The 23,500-nt window shown below is 40.8% G+C and overlaps 2 protein-coding genes across 2 annotated transcripts in view; one reads left to right on the plus strand and one right to left on the minus strand.

The window, feature by feature from the left end:
* il4i1 (interleukin 4 induced 1) overlaps positions 1 to 23,500 on the plus strand; it is a 95,324-nt gene that overhangs the window by 16,709 nt on the left and 55,115 nt on the right. Inside the window, exon 2 of the mRNA XM_055025304.1 lies at positions 3,175 to 3,235. The gene's annotated coding sequence lies outside the window, so the exon portion shown is untranslated. The remainder of the gene's footprint in view (positions 1 to 3,174; positions 3,236 to 23,500) is intronic.
* Positions 8,631 to 23,500, minus strand: part of snx19b (sorting nexin 19b) — a 44,308-nt gene continuing 29,438 nt past the window's right edge. The window contains exons 12-14 of the mRNA XM_055025298.1: positions 11,702 to 11,886; positions 11,253 to 11,340; positions 8,631 to 9,558 (exon numbers count right to left, since the gene is read on the minus strand). Of these exons, the coding sequence (XP_054881273.1) occupies positions 9,456 to 9,558; positions 11,253 to 11,340; positions 11,702 to 11,886 (376 nt within the window). The 3' untranslated portion in view covers positions 8,631 to 9,455. The remainder of the gene's footprint in view (positions 9,559 to 11,252; positions 11,341 to 11,701; positions 11,887 to 23,500) is intronic.

Raw genomic sequence — 23,500 nt, forward strand, 5'->3', positions numbered from 1 at the left:
CAGACATTTTTCTTTTTCTGAGTGAACACAACTACGCAGCTCATCAGCAGCGGTGTGTTTCCCATCAACTGGGAGCGCTGGTGAAACACAAATGTAATGGAAAAAATCTGGCCTGGTATGCAGACCCAAATTTATTGGAAACAACATTATGATGATGTCAGTGACCTGTGCAGAGAGAAGCAGAAATCTATCTGTAGAAGCCCAACCTGCCAGGCTAAATGAGGCTGATACTCTCGGCTTGCATTTTGAGGCAAGATCAAGGGTGAGAGGGAAAAACTGAGTTTTTAGTTTTGTTGTGGATTTGGGTGTGGTGGATGAATGAGTGATGGCATCTGAGCGCACACTATAAACCCGCTGAGCGATTTCAAATGTTAGTGTTGGCTGGCCTGTTGTGGACTCTAACTAATGTGGTGGATCTCTGGACGGGTGGGGGAGAGCTTTCTGTCTCTCTTCTCTTACATTCGCCCACCTTTGCACTCGCACATCCTTGAGCTCCTAGATCACACAAATGGAGCACACATGGTAAACAGAAACTCTATCAGGGATGGAAGGGAAAGTGGTGAAAACAGCTGATCTTGAAAACTAAACAAGCAAAGCTGATTCTGGTGTGAAGTGTCAGCTTTCACTATATTCATTTATTTATGACGGTGCTACCCTTTTCTGTTTTTTCTGTGAATATTCTGAAATCTCTGTGTGCTTCTGCCAGTCTTGGCCAGTATTCTCTTGCAAAAGACATTTTGTATCTCAATGGTGCAATAGCATATTAAGGTCATTGTAGATAAAAAGAAGCATATTTCTGCTAAAAAATCTCAGAAATTTTCTGAGAATTTTTTTTTTTACTTAAAGACAAGTCAAAAAAAATCAAGTTCAACCCATTTGTTGAACCTCAGTGCACCTCACTGCAGTGAGGTTCATAGAGGGTGAGGTTCACATTTGTATATGGACTCTGGCAGCAAACCTGTCAGCTGCAGTGTTGGTCTTCCTTTAGTTATTGTTTCCTGCTTCAACTGTAGAAAACTGATTAAGTGTAGAAATGTAGTCATCCATGTTGACGATGGAAGAGAGGAGAAAAGATTAAATCCATCGCTGAACTCCACTCATTTACTTTATGGCTGGCTCACTGTTTTTAACTCTGCAAATGTGGTCACAAGACCAATGTCTGGGATCATGAGCGCCCCCTGCCATGAGGCAAGAGAACTGCCTGCCTCACCTTGAATCAAAAAATCAAAAAATCAGAGGATTAATCTGCACATCAACTCTAAAGCCAGAACCACTGCTGTACCCAAACAGAACAAATACAGGAAAAATGACCCATTTTCAACTACTTCATTATAAAACCCTAGAAGAAATTATAAGTCAGTTAAGTTCAAGCTCCTGCTGTCTGGATGTCCTATCCACACATTTCTTTAAGAAAGTCCTGCCTGTTATTGTTACTGATCTGATCCAAATAGTAACTCATCGCTTACATCAGGTGTTTTCCCCCAGGCTTTGAAAACAGCAGTTATCAAACCACTGCTAAAAAAGAACAATCTGGACAAATCACTACTGCAGAATTACAGGCCGACCTCTGACCTCTGACCTCCCATTCATCAGCAAAGTTATTGAAAAAACTGTGTAAACAATTAAATAGTTTCCTCATGATGACCAACTGCTTTGACTCTTTCTAATCTGGTTTTCGTGCTCACCACAGCACGGAGACTGGCCTAGTCAAAGTATTCAATGATATCCATATAAATACGGACTATGGGAGAACCACAGTGCTGGTTCTGTTGGACCTCAGTGCAGCTTTTGACATTTTACTGAATCGACTGGAGAGTTGGGTTGGACTCTCCGGTTCGGTGCTCGACTGGTTTCAATCTTACATAAAGAACAGGGATTTCTTTCTTTCAATTGGAAACTTCTCATCAAAGAGGTCAAAGGTCACATGTGGGGTACCCCAAGGTTCAATCCTAGGACCCCTCTTATTCAATATTTATATTCTCCCACTAGCTCAGGTTGTAACAGGAAATAATATTAGCTACCATAACTATGCAGATGATACTCAACTCTACATTACGATGTCACCAGGTGACCTTTGACCCCATCCAATCACTGAATAAATGTTTAGAACAGATAAATGTGTGGATGTGCCAAAACTTTCTCCAGCTGAACAGAAACAAAACTGAAGTCATTATTTTTGGACCTAAAGATGAACGATCTAGAGCTATAGATCTAGAGTTATAGATCTAGAGTCAATGCACAGCTTCATTTATTACAACTAAAACCTAGAGATCAGCCCGAAACCTGGGAGTAGTGATGACCTCTGACGTGAACCTTGCGAGCCACATAAAGACAGTTACAAAGTCGGCCTTCTATCACCTGAAGAACATCTCCAGGATTAGAGGACTAATGTCTCAGCCAGATATAGAGAAACTCATCCATGCGTTTATCTTTAGTCGCATTGATTATTGTAACAGCGTTCACAGGCCTGTCCAACAAATCAATCCTCCAGCTGATCCAGAAGCTGCTGCTCCAGAAGCTGCTGCTCCTGTTCTCACTAAAACCAGGAAGATAGAGACATAACAGCAGTTTTAAAGTCCCTCCACTGGCTCCCTGTAGCTCAAAGAATAGATTTTAAAATACTGTTGTTAGTTTGTAAATCACTGAATGGTTTAGCACCACAATACATTAAAGATCTGCTGTTGTTGCATCAACCTTCCAGACTCTCAGGTTCTGGTTCTGGTTCTGCTCTGCATCCCCAGAACCAGAACCAAGAGAGGAGAAGCAGCTTTCAGCATCTATGCACCAAAACTTTGGAACAAACTTCCAGAAAACTGTAAAACAGCAGAAACCCTGACTTCCTTTAAATCTCAATTAAAAACACACCTGTTTAGAATTATATTTGAAATGTAATATGTAACAACGTATTGTTTATTCTACGATGCATGACTTTGTGTTTTTGTGTTTCTGATGTAAAGCACTTTGAAATGCCTTGTTGCTGAAATGTGCTCTACAAATAAAATTTGATTGATTGATTGATTGATTGATTGATCAAATGATTTCTCTCCAGTCTAAATGAGCTTGTGCTACTTTTTAGTGAAAAACAAACATAAATTTAGCATCCCAGTGAAATTCATCAAGGGTGTTTGAAACCTATATAGGTGATAACAAACCTGCCTCATGCTTTCTTTCCAGATTCCCCTCAATACAGCTGCAGTGGAATTCCTCGAAGGTTGGCACTCAGCGATTCCATGTGGTGAGTGGAAAGAAGAATGCGGATTCATTACTATGCTTATGGTGCCATCTAGAGGCCTTAGATCACCATCACACTTTTCCTTTACAGACAAGGTGATCCAGGATAGAAAAAGTGGAGTTAATCACTCTCCAGACTGCAGATGAATATAAAATTGTATATTCACAGCATTCAAACTGCATCAGTCTTCATCTCTTAAGTACCATGTTGGTTTGCAGCTCAGTATAAAGTTGCTTGTGTTGGGTTAGTCAGTAGAAGGTGCTGATTTTTCTGCTCTGTTGTGAAAGAAACTTAGTCATGATGCAGTTGTGTTCCCTCTGAGCCACATTCAGCTCCTCCATGGGCAAGCCTGACTAGAGAGCTCACTGAGGATCAATACATCTGTGGATTGGAAAGGAACACAACAGTTATCATCTGCACTGTTCAAAATAAACAAGTTTAGTGGAGGACATGAAGAAGTAAAAGCCACCAAAGTGCTAACAGTTAGGGGTGTCCTGAAACGGATGTTTCAAAGTTGGAAACAAATACATTGTTATTACTCTCTTACTTCTTATGAATGAAATGTTGAAGCACATAAAGCTTCAGATGGTTCAGATGCTTTGGGGCTGTGTGTAAGATTTTTAAAAAATGTTTTTCTATATTTAATAAGATCTTAAAATCTTAAGACTGCAGAACAAAACTTAAACAAGACTTAAACACTTCTTTCTTGGCATGAGTTTGAAAAGCAAGTTTCAGATTGGAATACTTTCTGGTGATCTTCTCAGATCTTATCCTTTTAAGGGCACGCAGGATAAACATATGTGTCGTCAGAGGTGTGTGTGCGTGTGCCTGTGTTTTTTTATGTAAGAAAGAAAAGTCCACTGTGGCGCAGCAAAATGAGTCAAGCTTTGGCTATGAATTCATTTGGCCAAAAGGGCCCCCGCTCAAGATTTGAGCTGTGAATTGCAATAAGCTCCCTAATCAGTTCACTTGATTAAGGATGTTTTCCCCCTAAAATGGGAACTGAGGTCGAGGCCGAGGCTATGATTCGGGGAATGAAAGAGAGAGGACAAATTCACTTATGAATTGACTTAGGGGCCTGGATATGAAAGGAGGAGGAGAATGGTCTCCTCCTCGGGCTGCCACCTTATCGTGGTAGAGGGGTTTGAGGGCCCCAATGATCTTAAGAGCTATGCTGTCGGGGGCTTTATGCCCCTGGTAGGGTCACCCAAGGCAGACAGGTCTTAGGGGAGGGACCAGACAAGGCGCAGCCCGAAGACCCCTATGATGCAAACAAACTTTGGACATAGTGTTCCCTCGCCCAGACGCGGGTCACCGGGGCCCCACTCTGGAGCCAGGCCTGGAGGTGGGGCAGGTTGGCGAGCGCCTGGTGGCCGGGCTTTCACCCATGGAGCCCGTGGGTGAAAGCCCACGGGCTTTCACCCAGCCCGAAGAGGAAACATGGGTCCCTCTTCCAATGGGCTCACCACCTATGAGAAGGGCCACAGGGGTCAGGTGCAGTGTGTGATGGGTGGTGGCCAAGGGAGGGTGTCCTGGCGGTCCAATCCTCGGTTACAGAAACTGGCTCTTGGGACATGAAATGTTACCTCTCTGGTGGGGAAGGAGCCAGAGCTGGTGTGTGAGGCTGAGAGGTTCTGGCTAGAAATAGTCGGTCTCACCTCGATGCATGGCTTTGTTTCTGGAACCAGTCTCCTTGAGAGGGGCTGAATATACTTCCACTCTGGAGTTGCCCACGGTGAGAGGCGTCGAGCAGGGGTGGGCATACTTGGAGTTTACCCCGGTGAACGAGAGGGTAGCCATCCTCCGCCTACGGGTGGGGGGACGGGTTCTGACTGTTGTTTGTGCTTACGGGCCAAATGACAGTTCAGCTTACCCAACCTTTTTGGAGTCCTTAGAGGGGGTTCTGGAGAGTGCCCCTACTGGGGACTCCCTCGTTCTGCTGGGGGACTTCACGCTCACGTGGGCAATGACAGTGAGACCTGGAGGGGCGTGGTTGGGAGGAACGCTCCCTCCGATCTGAACTCGAGTGGTGTTCTGTTGCTGGACTTCTGTGCTCGTCACGGATTGTCCATAACGAACACCATGTTCAGGCATAAGGGTGTCCATATGTGCACTTGGCACCAGGACACCCTAGGCCGCAGTTTGATGATCGATTTTGTCATCGTTTCGTCGGATGTGCGGCTGTTTGTCTTGGACACTCGGGAGGTGCAGAGTTGTCCACTGACCACTACCTGGTGGTGAGTTGGCTCTGGTGGTGGGGGAGGGGCGTGTTGTGAAGGTCTACTGAGAACGTCTGGAAGGAGTCCCCTGTGAGACGGAAATTTAACTCCCATTTCCGGCAGAGCTTCGATCACGTCCCGGGGGAGGCGGGGGACATTGAGTCTGAGTGGACCATGTTCTGTGCCTCCATTGTCGAGGCGGCTTATCGCAGCTGTGGTCGCAAGGTTGTCGGTGCCTGTCGTGGTGGCAACGCTCGAACCCATTGGTGGACACCTTCGGTGAGGGATGCTGTCAGGCTGAAGAAGGAGTCCTATCGGACCTTTTTGCCCTGTGGGACTCCGGAAGCAGCTGATGGGTACCGGCAGGCGAAGCGGTGTGCGGTTCGGGTGGTTGCTGAGGCAAAAACTCGGGCATGGGAGGAGTTCGGAGAGGCCATGGAGAAAGACTTCCGCAAGGCTTCCAGGCGATTCTGGTCCACCATCTGGCGTCTCAGGAGGGGGAAGCAGTGTAGCACCAACACTGTTTACAGTGGGGGTGGTGTGCTGCTGACCTCGACTCGGGACGTTGTGGGCCAGTGGGCGGAGTCTGGTTCCAGAACCAAAGACCTCCTCAATCCCACAAACATGCATTCCATTGAGAAAGCTGAGCCTGGGGACGCTGGTGGTTAAAAAACTCCTTGGTGGCAGGGCCCCGGGGGTGGATGAGATTCGCCCGGAGTTTCTCAGGGCTCTGGATGTTGTAGGGTTGTGTTGGTTGATGCAACTCTGCAGTTGCATTTACCCTCAGTTCGTCCAGAGACCTTCACCTTCATGGAGCAGAAATCACATGACCCCAATGTGCTGATGAAACATTTCTCATTTTAAAAAATGTGGCTGATGTTCTTACAGAGTTGAAGTGCATTAACAATCTGTTGTTTTGAACTTCTCAATATGTTTATGATTCATCTGATGTTCAAGTTACACTGAGAAGAACTAAAACTGCATTCCTTCAAATCTGACTGGTTCTACTTTTAAGCAAACCTTCATGAAAGAATTGACCAGGGTCTTAAAAGTTTAAACTTAGTCTTATGTATTACTAATTAAGATTTTTTTCTCACTTTCTCACATTGAAGATTCTCCAGGAAGTCAGCAAATCCGTGAGTGGATAGAATGATGTTGTAAAAAGTAGAAATGAACAAACATGACTTCTATGTTGGGTTTTTGTTAATATCAAGCCTGATAATAATGTCAAAATGTTTGGTTTGCTGAATAATGTATTCACTTTTGGATGCCTTCATTGGTAATCCATAATAAGTGTCAATGAAATATTTATATATTATTTTCACTCTGTGTAAAGCTCCTCACATTTTGGGAGGATCGTATTAGGACCTTAATGCCATACAAGCTGCTTTATGTATGGGGAGAGTATAAAAGAAGAGAAAAAAGTGAAAATTATATAATGGAGAAATAAATAATCTTGTAGTAGTTTTTAAATGCAGTGGGAACAATGTGCAGTGTATTCGGAAGGTTAAATATGCAGCTTTATTCAATCAAATCTGTTCTCACTCTACAGAAATTAAGAAAAAGTGAATAACAGGCTGTTCAGAACATCATTGCGTCAGCTTTTTTTCCTTGTTTACACTGAAGCTTTGTTTAAATATTCAACATTCTTGTGAATCACCAAAGCAATAATTGGTTGCATAATCGCCACTTCTAAGAACTGCTTCACATCTGTGTGGCCTGAAGTGACCAACTCCTAACACCTGCCATCTGGTTTTCCAGCCTGGAACGACTGGACCACTTCTTTTAAAACGAGGTTTTTGGTCAGATGGAAGAAAGTACGAAAAATGTATAACATTAGCCAGTTTTGAACCCAAACCTGCAGCTGCCTGACTCCAATAACATTATAAAAAACCTTGCATTACTGTTAATTATTAGCAAGATAATTCACAAAAAGTTTTGTTAACTTGTTTATTTTATCAGGGTTTTGGTGCTCTGCAGTTGGGGAAGGATTCTTGTTCTTGCTTTTTTTTTTTTTTACAGCCAGAATACAGCTGATTAGCATCGCAAAAGCTTAAATAACACCTGAACCCTGACTACAAATACCAGGGGAGTTAAAAGTGCTTTATAGATGCACAGAGAGAAGGCAAAATTTTAAGCCATCTCTTAAATGGATAACGACAACCCCAACTCCACTAGCTTTCAACCCAGACGGCCAGACAAATCACTGTTTTGCTTAGAGCAGCAAAAGCACATGAGGTGGATTAGCAGAGCTGTTAACAATTGATGATCCTATTAAGGACATGTTGCTGTGGAATGATACTTCTGCTGCCTGGTTAATGAACTGTTAGCATGTGATGACAGTTCTGATATTGCAAGTCCTCAGAGGTCTCTTCAGATTGGTTGCAAGACTGACTGCTACTGCATTTCCTTCGCCATCTGTACTTGGATGAGTTACAACAACATTTATATTCCCCTTGAGATGAATAAAGTATTTTTTTAAACTGAAGAAATGTGTGCTACAGGGGATGATCGTCTGAATGTAGTAATAACTGCAGGAAGTAACTCTCATGATAGATATGGTGATCAGAAGTTATGGATAAAAACATTTAGCATGATTAAGACAACATGTGCTTTAAAAGCTAAATCAAAATGGGAAATCTCCAAAATTGTAGTCGTAATGAGAATATCTTCAATAAGATTTTGTCTTAGTGGTAAGGAGTTTGCAGCAGGGGTATCAAACCATGTCCATGTTTAGTCACACTTCTTCATTCCCATGTTCTAGTCCTATACCTGAGTTTCTATATCAATCTCGGACTTTTTCTGTCCACCAATCACTGGACTGTGATGTGTGGCACCAGCAGCTCCACCCTAACCTTACCATAGTTCTATATATGGAAGGGGGCCCAGGACCGATGGGATAGTGGTCGATATGGGACGCTGTACCGAACCGTAATCTTCCCACAGGAGACAAAATGCAAGTGAACTTCCTTCAACATATCTGTACACAACTTTTCCCCATAACTCAAACACAGATGTCTCACATTTAATGACTCCACAAATCCAGCAGATATGTGGAGTCGAATTATAACTAATTGAGGCTAAATATTCCAAAGAAAAGACCAGCCTGTGACCACCAAGGACACACACTTTCACAAATTCATGTGAAATACCTTGAACAGATGGCAGCAAAGAACTCACATGTTTCAAGTGGTGTATTTCTGCTCAGAGTTTTATAAGAGTCAGTGTTAGCATTACTTATCACCATTACAAGTTCACACACCGCATACCACAAACTCTTTCAGAATGGTTTTAAATGAAGTTATGACAATATTGATACTACGCCCCTTATGTAACGTTTTAGTTGACGCCCAGTTTCGTTTTATGAAAGGCTTTTCTAAACAGTTGAGACATACGCTTGTATGTACAAAAAACCTTTCCTGGTTTCCTGGACAGCTCTAAACTCATCCCATACAGAGTGTACTTTTCCTGCACACTGACGCTTGCCAGGTAAATCCCTCAGGAAAGCTCAGATTCAGGAAAATAAAGTTCACATTTTCTCAGGATAACATGTAGAGCTCTGGGATGGAGAAACTGTCACATTATGCAGCACAGGGATCAAGCATCTGAAGACAGTTTAGTTAAAGCTGGCAAATGACGCATGCAGGAGACGACCAGATTTGGAGATGGGGCGAAGTTTTACCACGTTTGGATTGGAACAAAACGCCGGTCGCTGGGATCAAACACAAACCAACTGTGGTTTACAATCAACAGCAGATTGAAATTCAGCATGTATATAACTTCAGTAACGAATGTATCTATGTTACCTTAGGATGTCACCAATGTGATCTAAGGAGTTTAAAATGAGCTCAGAAGAAGGTAAACATAATCAGATACAACTGTCACACTCATGACCTGATATTGGCACAGGAACATTCCTCTTGCTTTTCACCTCCAGATCAAAAATAAAAATAAAATAATCCATCTGCATTTGGGTTCTCTTCTCATGCCAGCATCTTTTCTGACTACTTAGAGAGAGTCTGCAGGAGGCTTCTCTGAAAATCTTCCTCTGGTAATTCAGGAACCAGGAAGTCCAACAGAAGATCAAATATACAGTAGACCAGGTATCTGCAGAAACAAAACCCAACTAATCATTTTAAGGAAATGTGTTTTTATTACAAATGTGCTAAAATTTGCGTCAATATTCTGCTAATGTAAAAAAAACATGATTTTACAATTGCTGTGGTTCCATTCAATAAAAAAATATCATAAAAATCACACAAATAAAGTTGATCACGAGATCAGTCAGTAAAAGGCAGAGCAGATGTAAACAGTAACATGACAATTCAGCCATGCGCCTGCACTCATCATCAGTCAGCTGTTAGCAACCTGTCAGTGTCTTATTCAGGCGTTGGAGCAACAAGCCCGTTAAAGGCAGTGGCTACGTATGCAGCGTTTGGATATGAGGATCCAAACATGCTGATACCGAAGAAAAGTTCAGTGAGAAATAAGTTTAAAATGTACAGAGTTTACTCAGAGCATATCGGCTCCTTCTACATATTATCAACAGATATTTATTTCCATTTTGTTAATGTTTGTCTTTGGAGGGGAAGAGAAGGAATTTATTTAGCACTTGGAGTCACTACCTGGTAGAGTGAATCTCTCTTCTTGTCTACAATGTACTGTCCCTGTTTTAAATACATCCATTCATCCATCTTGTCCCTTGTGGGACTGCTGGTGCCCATCTGCAGTGGTCAACAGGGGAGAGATCGGGTCACCCTGTACAGGTCACCAGCCCATCACAGAGCAATGTAAATTATTCAATTGCATTCAATTGAATTTATTACAAGAACACGCTTTCAATGGATGAACTTTTTTGTTGTATTTGCATTCTATTCAGTTTTTATTTGTTTTACACAGCATCCCAACTTTATTAGAATTTTAGGTTGTAAAATCCCTATAAGCTATACACTACCGTTCAAAAGTTTGGGGTCACCCCATTCAGTTTTGTAGCTTCTGTAAGGAGCTAAACTGTTTTCAGATGTGTGAACATGATTGCACAAGGGTTTTCTAATCATCAATTAGCCTTCTGAGCCAATGAGCAATCACATTGTACCATTAGAATAGTGGAGTGATAGTTGCTGGAAATGGGCCTCTATACACCTATGTAGATATTGCACCAAAAACCAGACATTTTTAGCTAGAATAGTCATTTACCACATTAGCAATGTATAGAGTGTATTTATTTAAAGTTAGGACTAGTTTAAAGTTATCTTCATTGAAAAGTACAGTGCTTTTAGTGACATTTCAATGTGACCCCAAACTTTTGAACAGTAGTGTATATTGAAATTTGTGGCTGTATTGTGTTTGGGGTTAAAAGTGCTAAAACTTGACATGTCCAGTCTCTTTCCCACTGGACATGATTACATCACTACCACTCCTAATAGCCACTGGTTCGGAAGTCATGAAAAGCCAGTAATTTTTTTTCAACAAAGATTCATCTTTTAATCTGTTCAGACATTCTTTAGAAGAGTTCTGCAATTAAAAATAATATAGATTAAAATACTGATAAATTGTGTTTTTTTTTTTTTTTTGGTCTTCAGGGAACTGTTTCTCACTTGAACTGTGAAAAAAAACATCTATACTGATGAACAAAAATGTGATCATTTCAGCTTCTGCTCAAAAGAGAAGATTTTTAGAATTGTTTTTTTTTTCACAGAATCCTTTGTAGTCCTCCTGACAGGGTAAAATAATATGTAAAAGCTAAGGAGTAAATCAAACACCCAAACCATCAAAGCGTAAAGTGTGTTGTGCATGTTTACCTGTTAATGTGGGGGTCTTGAAAAGAATCCAGAGCAGTCTGCCAGCTCAGCCTGTACTTATCAGAACCCAGCATATCTGATATCAGATCTAAAGACACAAAGACAAGAAGTTGAAGCTAGCAGTTTGTGATGAGGTGGTTTCCTGAATGTCCTCGAAATGAGATTCCAGACAAAGTGGTTTGGAGTTAGTGGAGTTTTTTCTGGCTATTTGTATCATAAACTAACAAAGCACTATCTCTCCATCCATCACACTTGTTGCTGCACACTGCTGGTCAGTTAAAAGAAGGCTACTTACAAGACAGTGAAAATAATCCCCTGTTTGAATGACACAATGGCACAATGACTGGCCCTCTGTTGGATTATAGGCTAGTTCACAATTTCGTTTGTTAGAGTTCCTATAGAACAGCTAATATGTGATGGCATGTTGGATGACCTCAGGTTCTATATACCTGGCAGAAGTTTCATCAGACCATCTAAGGCTCGCTGCTTGCTGCTGTCTTTGTGCTGCTGGCTGCGATGAGGTGGTGCAGCGGCTGGCAGCGTGCCTCCCGGCCACACTGCCTCCTGGATTATCTGCAGGTACACCACCCAGTACTTGGTGCACGTCAGGTTGGCTACACTCACCTCAAGCCATCTGAAACACAAAAACAACACAACAATGCTTTGTAGTTAACACAGTGCACTGACTGGTTCAGCCATTGGCTAGACCCAATGGTGGGCTGTGGAAAAGTTCCACTCCCAATGAAACAATTTCAAGCAATCCCATTATACACAGAGCTGCCTGTCATGTTAGAGTAGAATGACTCTGAAACCTGTTGAGCCAACCTAGATTTAGAGGTTCAATATTATGCCTGTCCGGACCAATACTCGGTGTTCCAGTGAGCTGGTGTCACGCTTTGCTGCTTTCCCACGGAGATTGGAAGCTATAAAGTACCAGAGGAGCAGTCCTGGTACAGCCTGGTACAGAAAGTGGTCTCAGACTGAGCCCATTTCCCAAAAGTCTTAAACACAGCAGCTGAATTTAACATCTTATGATGAGTAAAGTAATAGGTCATTAGTTGGAGGAGGTTTCTGGCCTCTTCTGTTTTGACCAGGCCTTCTTCCTGCTGGGATTTACCATGTGAACAGTAGAAACAGCCAACATGCTGTCCAGACTTCAAAGAAGTTATTAAAAAGAAATATCTGAACAGCTAAAAAAAGGCCTCACAGAACTATATTTTAGATTTGTAATATACTGTTTGGCAAAATAATTCATACTCTTTGACTTTATCCATATTTTATGATTAAACAACAAAATCTGAATGTTTCATTCAGATTTTAACAGGAGTGTTACAATAAACAAAATGTCATGGGTCAGTACTTTTTCAGTTACCTTCAACAAAGAGAAAAATAAAAGGCGATCTCTATAAAACTGAATGGAGAGTTGGTTTTCTCATTTAGCATATGCTCAGTGGATGTTGTTGGTTCTGCTTGTCGAAGGCTGCAGCTCTTGATGTTCACACACTTTACATCCATAACTCGAAGTGATAAAGTGTGTGTGTTCCTCTGAGAATTAAGAAGTCGTGGGGGGATGTTTAACGTCGCTGTCCACACATCTGGCTTCAACCAGCAATGATTGGAGTATTTCTTTGTTTCTAAGGTTCATGCAAACCTTCACCACTGATACAGTGGAGCCCCACCTATTTGTGGTTCAGTATTTGGAGATTTTTCTGTTTAACTTCTAGTTATCTGTGGAAATTATGAAAAATATTTGAAACAAAATGCCAAAATACAGTGCTGGTGAACTTGCAGTTTGCAGGTGTTTTCAAAACAGTCAATCCAGGAACAACAAACATCCCAATAGTCATGACCAATAAGCTCTTATTGTTTTTAGGTTGAAGGCAGCTACAGCGATCAAAGATACTCAGTGTAACCTGAACTCTTGTTTTTAATGCAGTCCCTTTATTGCTTTCCATAAATATCATAATTACTTTATAAATTATTATAAATTTATAATAATAATTCTTATCTTGGGGTACTACGGCCTTTGTGTAGAATGTTAGTTTCTATATTCTCTTTCTTTGTCTTTCACAAAACTTACTTTTTCCCTGAACCTTGAAGCTGAAGCTACTTCTTATCTTGGGATACTCCTTAAACAGCCTGTGTATTCTCTTTGTTCAGAATAGCCCTCACTTCACATTTCATTCCTGCTATGTTTAGTAATAAAAGTTCTGATACAGAAAGCCAGAATGCACAGTAAATACCTTGAAGAAGTGGTTTGCAATGGTTCTCCTTTTGCAAAAGACTTGATTGAAAACTAAGACATTGTCTGTGGTTCTCTTTTTATGTAGGTTAAGAAAATACCTATCATATTGGTGCCTGGATTTTGCATTTCTGTTCACTGACAGACGAAGAACGATGCGCTGAAATCCATGCACGGTCAGAGAAAACAACGTCCCGGGACGTGAATTATTTGCTAGGCCAGCGCCCTAGGTCTGACTTTGTCTGCCAACAACAGATTGATGAGATCCAACCGAATAAGATGAACCAACAGAAACGTGAGTTGATAAGCACTTTTAATTTGGGTTAAAGTCCCGTCCTCGATTTGGTCAAACTTTTTATACAAATGCGAATGTGAAGTGTGACTGGTGCTGAATTCCCTGAAAGTACAATTTTTTGTCCTATATGAAGAACCGGACCAATAACCGAACAATAGATGCTTGCGTAGAGCACTTTCCACGAGAGTACAAAGGAACAAGTACTTTGTTACTTTATATTGAGATCATATTGAGCTAAATTGCAGAGTACTAAAATAATGGAAAGTGGAAAGATAGTGAATGGTTTTTAACATTTCTATACCTTCAAAGACAGAAACCCAGTGGAGAGACATCTCACTGAGAAGAAAAAAAAAAAATATATATATATATACACATATATACATATATATATATATATATATATATATATATATATATATATATATATATATGTGTGTGTGTGTGTGTGTGTATAGGAACAACTGTTTTGCATGCTCAAAATGAATTTCTGACTTTCCTAAAGAGGGAAGCTTAAAAGTAAATACATTTAAACATGTGCAAAAGTAAGAAATGGAAAGGAACAATAAATAAAAAAAATAAAACATTTTTCTCAGAGAACAGTGGTTTTTTTAATGTATTGATTACTGGGTAGAACAATTAGAAAAGAATATAACACCAACTTGGTGCTATGATCCTTTGGCTGTATGTCTGGACAGGTCAGGAATCAGAGTTTTGGTACCGACTTGGACATTATCCAGCCTCATATCTCACTTAGGCTTAAAATGAGAGGAGGGCTGCTCGCTGGCTTCACACCTCAAGGATCAACAAACTTAAAGTAATTCATTGATCTCTGATAAGATGTTTACTCAGACTAAGTTAACTTACACTTAAATTAACTTATATTCTACATTTTAAAATCTAACATGGCAATGGATAAAAGAGACTGGGTTTCACTTGTTTCATGTTTATGTGTTCAAATAAGTAAATGACTTATAACTTCAAAATAAAAACGTTGAGTAATAAGTGGCTAAAGAGAGAAAAGATATAAATACATATATATGAAATATATTTAGAAATAAATAAACAGAAAGAAAGACAAACTCTAATCGACTCCTGTTTGCTTCTTTCCTTTTCCTCTGTCTGAGCCTCGCTGTGGTGCGTCTGACCTCTGACCTCAACTCAAACCTTGCCATGGTCTAGATCTGGGGAGCTCAAACTTTTTGAGACCAAGATCTACTTTTTCTCCCACCAGCCGGCAGAGATCTACCTCATGGCAAGAAGACATACAAATTATAAATTAAACCCTATTGACTAATTTTCTATGCAAATATACATCAGTTATATCAGAAATGATAAAGTGATTGAAAACCTAATGCAGTTTCTTCCTCAGTGAGATTCTGACACTGGCAGCAGGTTACTGGTTTCAGTCACAGGCTGGTTGCAAACTTGAGGCCAGCAGGTGTCAGTCATTTATGGTAGATCTGAAATTTGGATTGATGGAGCCATATGAGAAACTACAGACTGATAGGAGGAACCAAAGAGCTCTGCAGAGGTAAAGACAAATCTTCTGAATTTGGGATATAATTCATTTAATTTCACATAATTATCGTGGTAGAAGCTATTTGTTTGTTAAAACTTTATCAAATATATTTATCCTATCTGATGTTTGGTGTGATATTTACTGCAAACAAACAAGGTAATCAGTCCAAGTTTGTCATTTATTGAACATTTAGAAACTCCAGCGGCTGTGATGAACCACAGCAAAGGAAAACAAAGGTAAAATAACCCGAACAGGTGATCAAGTCAGAACCACTCGCACCTTTTTATTCTCTCTCTCTTTATTGTTAAGCACACCCGTTGCCGTGGCAACCGCCTGCGCCCCGCAAGCCGAGCAAAGATTACGTTAAAAACGCTCAGTCCGTTACGATATCAGGTTTCCAGGCTTTATTATTCTTTAATGAAGCTACAAATGTTTTGGATCTTGGTGAATATATTGATAAGCCTGTCAGAAGAGGAAGCGCTGGTCTCAGCGTCCTGACGGCCTTCAGTTTGTCACCTGCTGCTGAGATTGACTCAAAACCTCCCCGCGATCGACCGGTCGATCGCGATCGACGCGATCGACCGGTCGATCGCGATCGACGTGTCGAGCACCCCTGGTCTAGATGATGTCCCTCCCTCGTCACCAGCTAATGACAGAAATCAAAAAGATGAAGAAGATCAGGAAGCGAAGGAAGAGTACCATCACCTCCAGGCATTAAAGTATCTGTTGACCCTAATTTTCAGACACCTGGGAACTGCCATTCAGCAAACTACTGTAGGACTGAAACTACATTAATAATAATATCATGCAAAATGTTACAGCTACAGCAATAGTCAACATATTCCGCTCAATATTTCAGAAGCAGTTGCAGTAAAGAAATTGCATATCTGTTTTTAATATGAATTATATCATTTTATCATATTTTTATGATTGTAATAAATTTGCTCAATGAAATTATTTTACATTTGGACAATTGTCAAATGTGAGAGGATGACAATCACAAACTAGAGGTTTTGAGTCAGCTGATTAACCGAACCAGGTAATAATCACCAACTGCAATGAAAGCAAGATGCCTGGAATCAATCAATACAAACAACACTGACTAAATTTGTCAGTGTTGTTTGTATTGATGGCTTTAATTTAGTTGCCATTTAAGGTCAACAAAGACAACTAAAACCAGATCCTATTTACGTTAAAGTAAGCCACTGCCTGATTTTCACAGACAAAATGTTCACTGCACAAGTATGACTCTGGAAGCAGAAGATGAAAAGTGCCTTTGACTGCAAGTTTCAGGTGAGTGGTGAAAACAGACACCGCAGATGTGGAAAGGCCAAGGGGTCGCTACACGACCTCATCCCATGACTGTCCTTATTTAAAACACGTGTTTATCACTTATCAAGTTAATTCTGCTAACATTTCCACAGTGCTGAAGCACGAAGCTTCAGCACATCTAACTTTACCAACAGTGTGGATGATAATGAGCTGTGTAATTTTACACATCCATTTAGCATCGTGTCAGGTCTCTACAATGCCAAATAAGGATGAATACACAGGGAGGCTACCTGAGGGTAATTCTTGGCACATTGTCCTCTTTCAAAGGCCTTGAAAGTAACTTTGCTGGATGACCTATGAAATATCCCTAGAGAGGAGAGGATTATGTAGTAGCAGAGAAAAGAAATCAGAACAGCTAAGTAATAGACAATATGTCTAAGGAAAAGGCTATTGAAAAAAAAACTGACTTATGCAAACAGTGTCATTACACTGGGCATGGTGTTAATATGAACATGATGTGAGATAGAAACTCCTTGGACAGCCTGATCCAACCACGAGAACTTGGTCTGACTGTCTCTTCTCAGGAACTGCTTGTCCATAGATGTCCCACCTTACCCTGCTCTTTAGGGTTACACAGATAACACACATTATTATGTCATTATTATGCCTTCCCTTTCCTTTCCTCACCATCATCAAATCCTTCATGTGAACCCTATCTATCTCGTCACTGGCTGCCTCAGCCAGGAAACAAATTTCTGTTGACAGGAGAAGCTCATTGGTTCCCAGCAAGCGTCTCTGACTCTCTCTCCAGGCTCCTTGTATCAAGGAAATACATCAGAGAACAAAAATGGATAGTGAAGTCGAATCTCTCTTCTCACTACAGAAAAAGCCCCATTGATTTTCAAGTATTTAGGTCAGGTACATGTTGCTGATGTGACCGGTGAACTTCTGCGTTGTGTGTGTGGTGATCAGATGAACCACAAAGCATCAAGTCTGGGTTTGGAGGCAGTCTCCGTTTATTGATCTGTCAATCGGGAGATATTAGCATTAGCACATAGCATGTGCTCCAGTTCTCCAGCCTAATCTCTCCCCAGTGGAACGAATGACAAAAGGGCGCCAGGCTAACATACCTGTCAATCGGGAGATATTAGCATTAGCACATAGCATGTGCTCCAGTTCTCCAGCCTAATCTATACAACATAACAATGTTATAAAGGAGTAATAACTCAAATGAAAATATTCAAACACATATAATTAGCACAGATGGAAAAATAAACATTTGAAGAATATGAATGAAAGGGTTCCAATGGACCACAAAACTTGCCTCTCCCCAGTGGAACGAATGACAAAAGGGAAGAGGAAATGAATAATTTAACATTTATAACAGTCCTGGAGGACCCTGAACAAGAGAAAAGAAAGTAAGGCGGAGCTGGAGGACCAAACCCCCCATAACAGAGACAGAAGAACACAAGAACAGCCAGATCAAAACTGACAAATACATTAAAGAAAACATTTTTGTGTAAATATATAACTATTAATATAGACCCAGTTACACTGAGGTCAATAATTTAGAATAAGATTTAGTTCTCACATCATTGTGATAAGGAATCAAGAAACTCCTATTCAGTAATAATGCATGATATAGTTTTAACAGAACTAAAAACATGGTTTTAGCAGTGCTGAGGGAAATTTTAGGGACTAAATCAGAAGTACAGGGTTGAAAGCTCTGTCATATTGTCTTGTGAAGTATGACAGTATATGAAAAAAGGTTTTTATGTGTGCCTTAAAGGACATTATCGCTACTTCTGTGTAAAACTCCCATTTTAGCATAATTTCTGTTGTGACTTGTACTGTATTTTCTGGACTATAAGTCACTCCAGAGTATAAGTCGCAGCAGCCATGAAATGCATAATAATGAAGAAAAATACATAAATCGCACCGCAGTATAAGTGGCATTTTTGAGGGAAATTTATTTGATAAAATCCAACACCGAGAATAGACATGTCATCTTGAAAGGCACTAAAATAGAAGAGAGGCAACGACAGGCTGAATAATTGTTCGGTATGCTAACGTTACATGACAAACAACAAACCTAGAACATGCCTGGAATGTTAACATAACATATTGAGAGTTATTCAGATAACTATAGCATAAATAACATGCTAACAAGTTTACCAAACCATCTGTGTCTCCAAATCACTAAATCAAATGAAATCTTCATCCTCTGTGTTGTTTGTAAACAACTCTGCTAATGCTGACTGTAGAATAACACAAGCCTAGAGCGCCCTCGTGTGGTTTAGTGTGAAAATAACGTGATATGATATAATGATATGTTAATTTCCACACTTAAATCGCCGTAGTATAAATCGCACCACCGGCCAAACTATGAAGAAAACTGCGACTTATAGTCCTGAAAATGTGGGGTTTTGCTGTTCTGTATAGTCTTTTGTATTGTGTGTGTGTGTTTTTTTTTTGTATTTCCTTCTAATTCACGTAAAACTCTTTGAACTGCCTTACTACTGAAAATGTGCTATATTAAAATTATCTTCCTTTTTGTTTTTGCACTGTGGCTTTTTTTGGCGAAGAATTGTATGGTGGTTTTCAAATTTTGTTGATCCTTTGGTTAAGGATCAAGTCCTTTCAAAAACATATATTACATGCATTGGTCATGATATTTTTTCATTTTGTATTGCACATATGTATTGGGCTAGAGTTGGAGTGGCTGCAAAGCCTTACATTGCTAAAAATATTTTGAATTACCCCAGCTTACCCATGAGTTATTTGCAGTTCAGAGCAACAGGGCTGCCATCTTCAAACTGAAAAGTGGGATGGAGCTGAGAAATCCCCCGGAGGAACGTGTCTTATACATTGAGTTCTAACCACCATCTTCAGAATCCCTTCCAAACAACACAATGTGCTCATTAGCTAAACAGCACAGCAGAGAGTTAGAAACCACATCAACCAGAGTCAAGCTAAATGTTCATGAGTGGTGGAACCCAAGCAGGCCACAGTGTCAGACTGAGATCTCTTGGTATTAATTAACACCCTAAAAGAAGGAGAATCAGAGCGAGTAATAGTAAAAGAATGAGCAAGAGCATTCTTCATGTCAGCTGTTGACAGAGACTAAATCCCTCCAACGCCCCTTCACTCTCCCCTGTAACTTCAAGCTGTTAGTGAGGGCTCCCAGTACCATTAAAATTGTTTATGAAAGTATTAATTAACCATTCTAGAGAGTAAAAATAAAGAATCATGTCATGTTGTGTAGCGGGTTCTGCATGTGGTTAGCCACCAGGGTTAGTAACCCTGGCTGACCTGGTACAGAAGAAACAGGGCGAGGAGCACAGCTAGCTCATCAAACCTGCTAGTGTTCATTTGGATTGTGGGAAATGAAGGAATTTTTCACGCAAATTCGGAACGCTCAAGTTTGAAACCTCAACCATCTGTGGACAGTGTGCGCAGAGTGCTAACTGACTACGAACAGTATGCACCAGTATGTGGAAGACTTCATCATTTAGAAACCCCAGGTGGATCCTTGATGGTAGTTCAGGAGGTTCCACTTCTAATTTTAAGTCTGACTTGGGGTCAAACATATACCACTGTATTAACCCAAACCCTAACCTAACTGTTTACAGCCATTTTCCTGTGTGAAAGTAAACATTAAGTTGTAGGGCATGGCTGCTGTCTAACTGCAGTGAAGTGACCAAAACACACAAGCTCTTTCATGTTTGGTGGGTGGCACTTCTCAAAATAGTACCCTCAAACTCGATAGGGGGAAACAATACTCTGGTGTTGACACCTCAGAGAATATAAGGTCGCAGCACAAGGCATCCCGAGAATACCATCTGCACGTTCAGGATACTGGGAGGACGTGCTAAAACCATTTGTGGGAAATGTCCAGGGAAGTCAATCTCAGAGAACTCTGCATGCATGTATACACAGGCATTGCTATGTCTTACAGTAAATGCACCAGATAAATGGCTTGTAAACAAGAGATGAGAGCAAGGTTCTGATTTTACAAAGTGGAGATTTCTTCACCATCCAGCTGCAGGCACATAAATGTCTCAGTGTTGCTGGGGTGGACCACTGCAAAAGCTCATGGTGTTGTCTAAAATAACGCTTTGATTCTTTTTTTTTTCACAATTATTTGTCTCATATTCTATTGTCATCGCAGTGATAGTTTTAACAAATATGTAAAAAAAAATAAATCACTATTTATAAAAACTGTATACCGGAGCATTTTTCAGACTGTATACTTCTGTTCCTCTGGTTTGACTATTTAAATAAAATATTGTCATTAATCGTCAATACATAATACTTACAGAAGAAAAATAAGACCGTAACATGACAACAGTAACATACACCACACGTAACAGCACTCCACTGAATTACGTACACTTCTTCCCAATTCACATGCACATGAGCAAAAACCCTAAGTCGTGATAAACAGGTGTTTCACAAAATTAATTTACCCACAAAAGATGTCTTAGATTCACCAACATACATTAACTGACAAGACAGTGAAATCAGTGCAACAGGTGCTTACTAAGGTAAGTATTCCTACTGTAAAGCTTGCTGTAAACTCAAACCTATTTAGTTTTGAGAAAAATCAATTAAAACAAGCTTCCTCAGGACATGATCTGCAGCTCTCGCTGGAGCGTTTCTCAGCTGAGCGTGAAACGGCTGGGATGAGGATCAGTGCCTCCAAATCCGAGGCCATGGTCTTGAGCCGGAAAAGGGTAGAAAGCCTTCACCAGGTCGAGGGGGGTGTCCTGCCCCAAGTGGAGGAGTTTAAGTATCTTGAGATCTTCTTCATGAATAGGGAAAGAAGGGAGAGGGCGATCGATAGGCGGACTGGCGCAGTGTCTGCAGTGAAGCGGGCGCTGTACTGGTCCGTCGTGGTAAAGAGAGAGCAAAGCTCTCGGTTTACTGGTCGATCTACGTTCCTACCCTCATTTGTGATCATGAGCTTTGGGTTTTGACCAAAAAAATGAGATTGCGGATACAAGCGTCCAAAATTTGTTTTCTCCGTAGGGTGTCTGGAGTCTCCCTTAGAGACAGGGTGAGAAGCTCGGTCATCCGGGAGGGACTCAGAGTAGAGCCGCTGCTCCTTCACATCGAGAGAAACCAGTTGAGATGGCTCAACTGGTTTCTATACCATCTGGTTAAAATCCCTCCTGGACGCCTCCCTGGTGAGGTGTTTAAGGCACGTCCCACAGGGAGGAGAGCCCAGGGAAGACCCAGGACACGCTGTGGGGACTATGTCTCTCGACTGGCCTGGGAACGCCTTGGGATTCCCCCTGAGGAGCTGGAACAATTGGATGGGGAGAGGGAAGTCTGGGCCTCCCTTCTGAAGCTGCTACCCTCGCAACCCGACCCCGAGTTTATCCGGATAAAGCGGAAGATAATTAATTAATTAATTAATTAATAATAAATAAATAAATAAATAAATAAATAAATAAATAAATAAATAAATAAATAAATAAATAAATAAATAAATAAATAAATAAATAAATAAATAAATAAATGGATGGATGGATGGATGGATGATGGATGGATGGATGGATGGATGGATGGATGGATGGATGGATGGATGGATGGATGGATGGATGGATGGATGGATGGATGGATGGATGGATGGATGGATGGATGGATGGATGGATGGATGGATGGATGGATGGATGGATGGATGGATGGGATGGATGGATGGATGGATGGATGGATGGATGGATGGATGGATGGATGGATGGATGGATGGATGGATGGATGGATGGATGGATGGATGGATGGATGGGATGGATGGATGGATGGATGGATGGATGGATGGATGGATGGATGGATGGATGGATGGATGGATGGATGGATGGATGGATGGATGGATGGTCATCTGGCATTTATAGCCTAATTAGACAGTATAGAATTACTGTCTAATTAGAATTACTGTCCACTATAGATGTTGATCGAAGTTGTACAAATAGGGCTTGCTGTTGGAGCCTAATTAAATTCTGGATGTCTACACTGATGCTTAACTGTTCTCATAAGTAATTGTAAAGAAACTTTCATTGCTTTTTATAGATTAAGGACATTTTTCAGTGGAGAAAAAAAATGTTTTTCAGAAAAAGTTTGACTTTTTGAAGAATTGGTCAGAAAGAAATATTCCTGGTCAATTCCTGGTCATTCCAACATTCTCCAATTGCATTCATCAGTTCAGCTTTCTATTATCATTTCTTCACTGTAAAGGTTCCGTCAGGTTAAGGCTGGGCTGCTTGATCTCTGCACTCACTATATGGTAGTATAATTATTTCCCTAAGATAACAATTATCACTCTTTACTCTGCTGGGATCAGACTTGGACATGTAAATAAGCACAGTAATACTCCCATTTTTTGAAGATATGTATACATATGTTGTTTTCATACATTTGTGGTCGATCATTTTTATGTACAAAACAAACATCTAAAGCTATAAACCTACACACTTTTGAGACCAGTGTAAAACCACTGTAAATCTGAGTGTAAAGCTGAAATTTAGGTTTGATACGTTATAATAACATAGTTCCAATAAGAATTTAATTTTATATCCAAGACTTCTGCTGCCAAGAATATCTGCGTCCCTTGCAGAAGAAAGGCAGACGGGAAATTTTTCAGTCCCACTCTTGCTGTGGCATGCCAGCAGTAAAATTATGTTCATCTGAAGTAGCGTGATTTTGACTTTAATCCTCCAATCTTTTCAGTGGCTGGGTGAGCCTGCAGATCTTGACACGGCAACCCAGTGTCACAACATTTAGGGAGCCCCGTCAAAAACCATAATGGGCACTGTTTCATCCATACCGCTTCCCATGCCCCCCCATGCAATGGCAATGCATTCCCCCGGGGGCACGCCCACCCTTTGGGAACCACTGCCTTATAGATTCTATAATGTTAT

The sequence above is a fragment of the Poeciliopsis prolifica genome, unplaced genomic scaffold (assembly GCF_027474105.1).
Source record: "Poeciliopsis prolifica strain line A6 unplaced genomic scaffold, Auburn_PproV2 SCAFFOLD142, whole genome shotgun sequence".
NCBI lineage: Eukaryota > Metazoa > Chordata > Actinopteri > Cyprinodontiformes > Poeciliidae > Poeciliopsis > Poeciliopsis prolifica.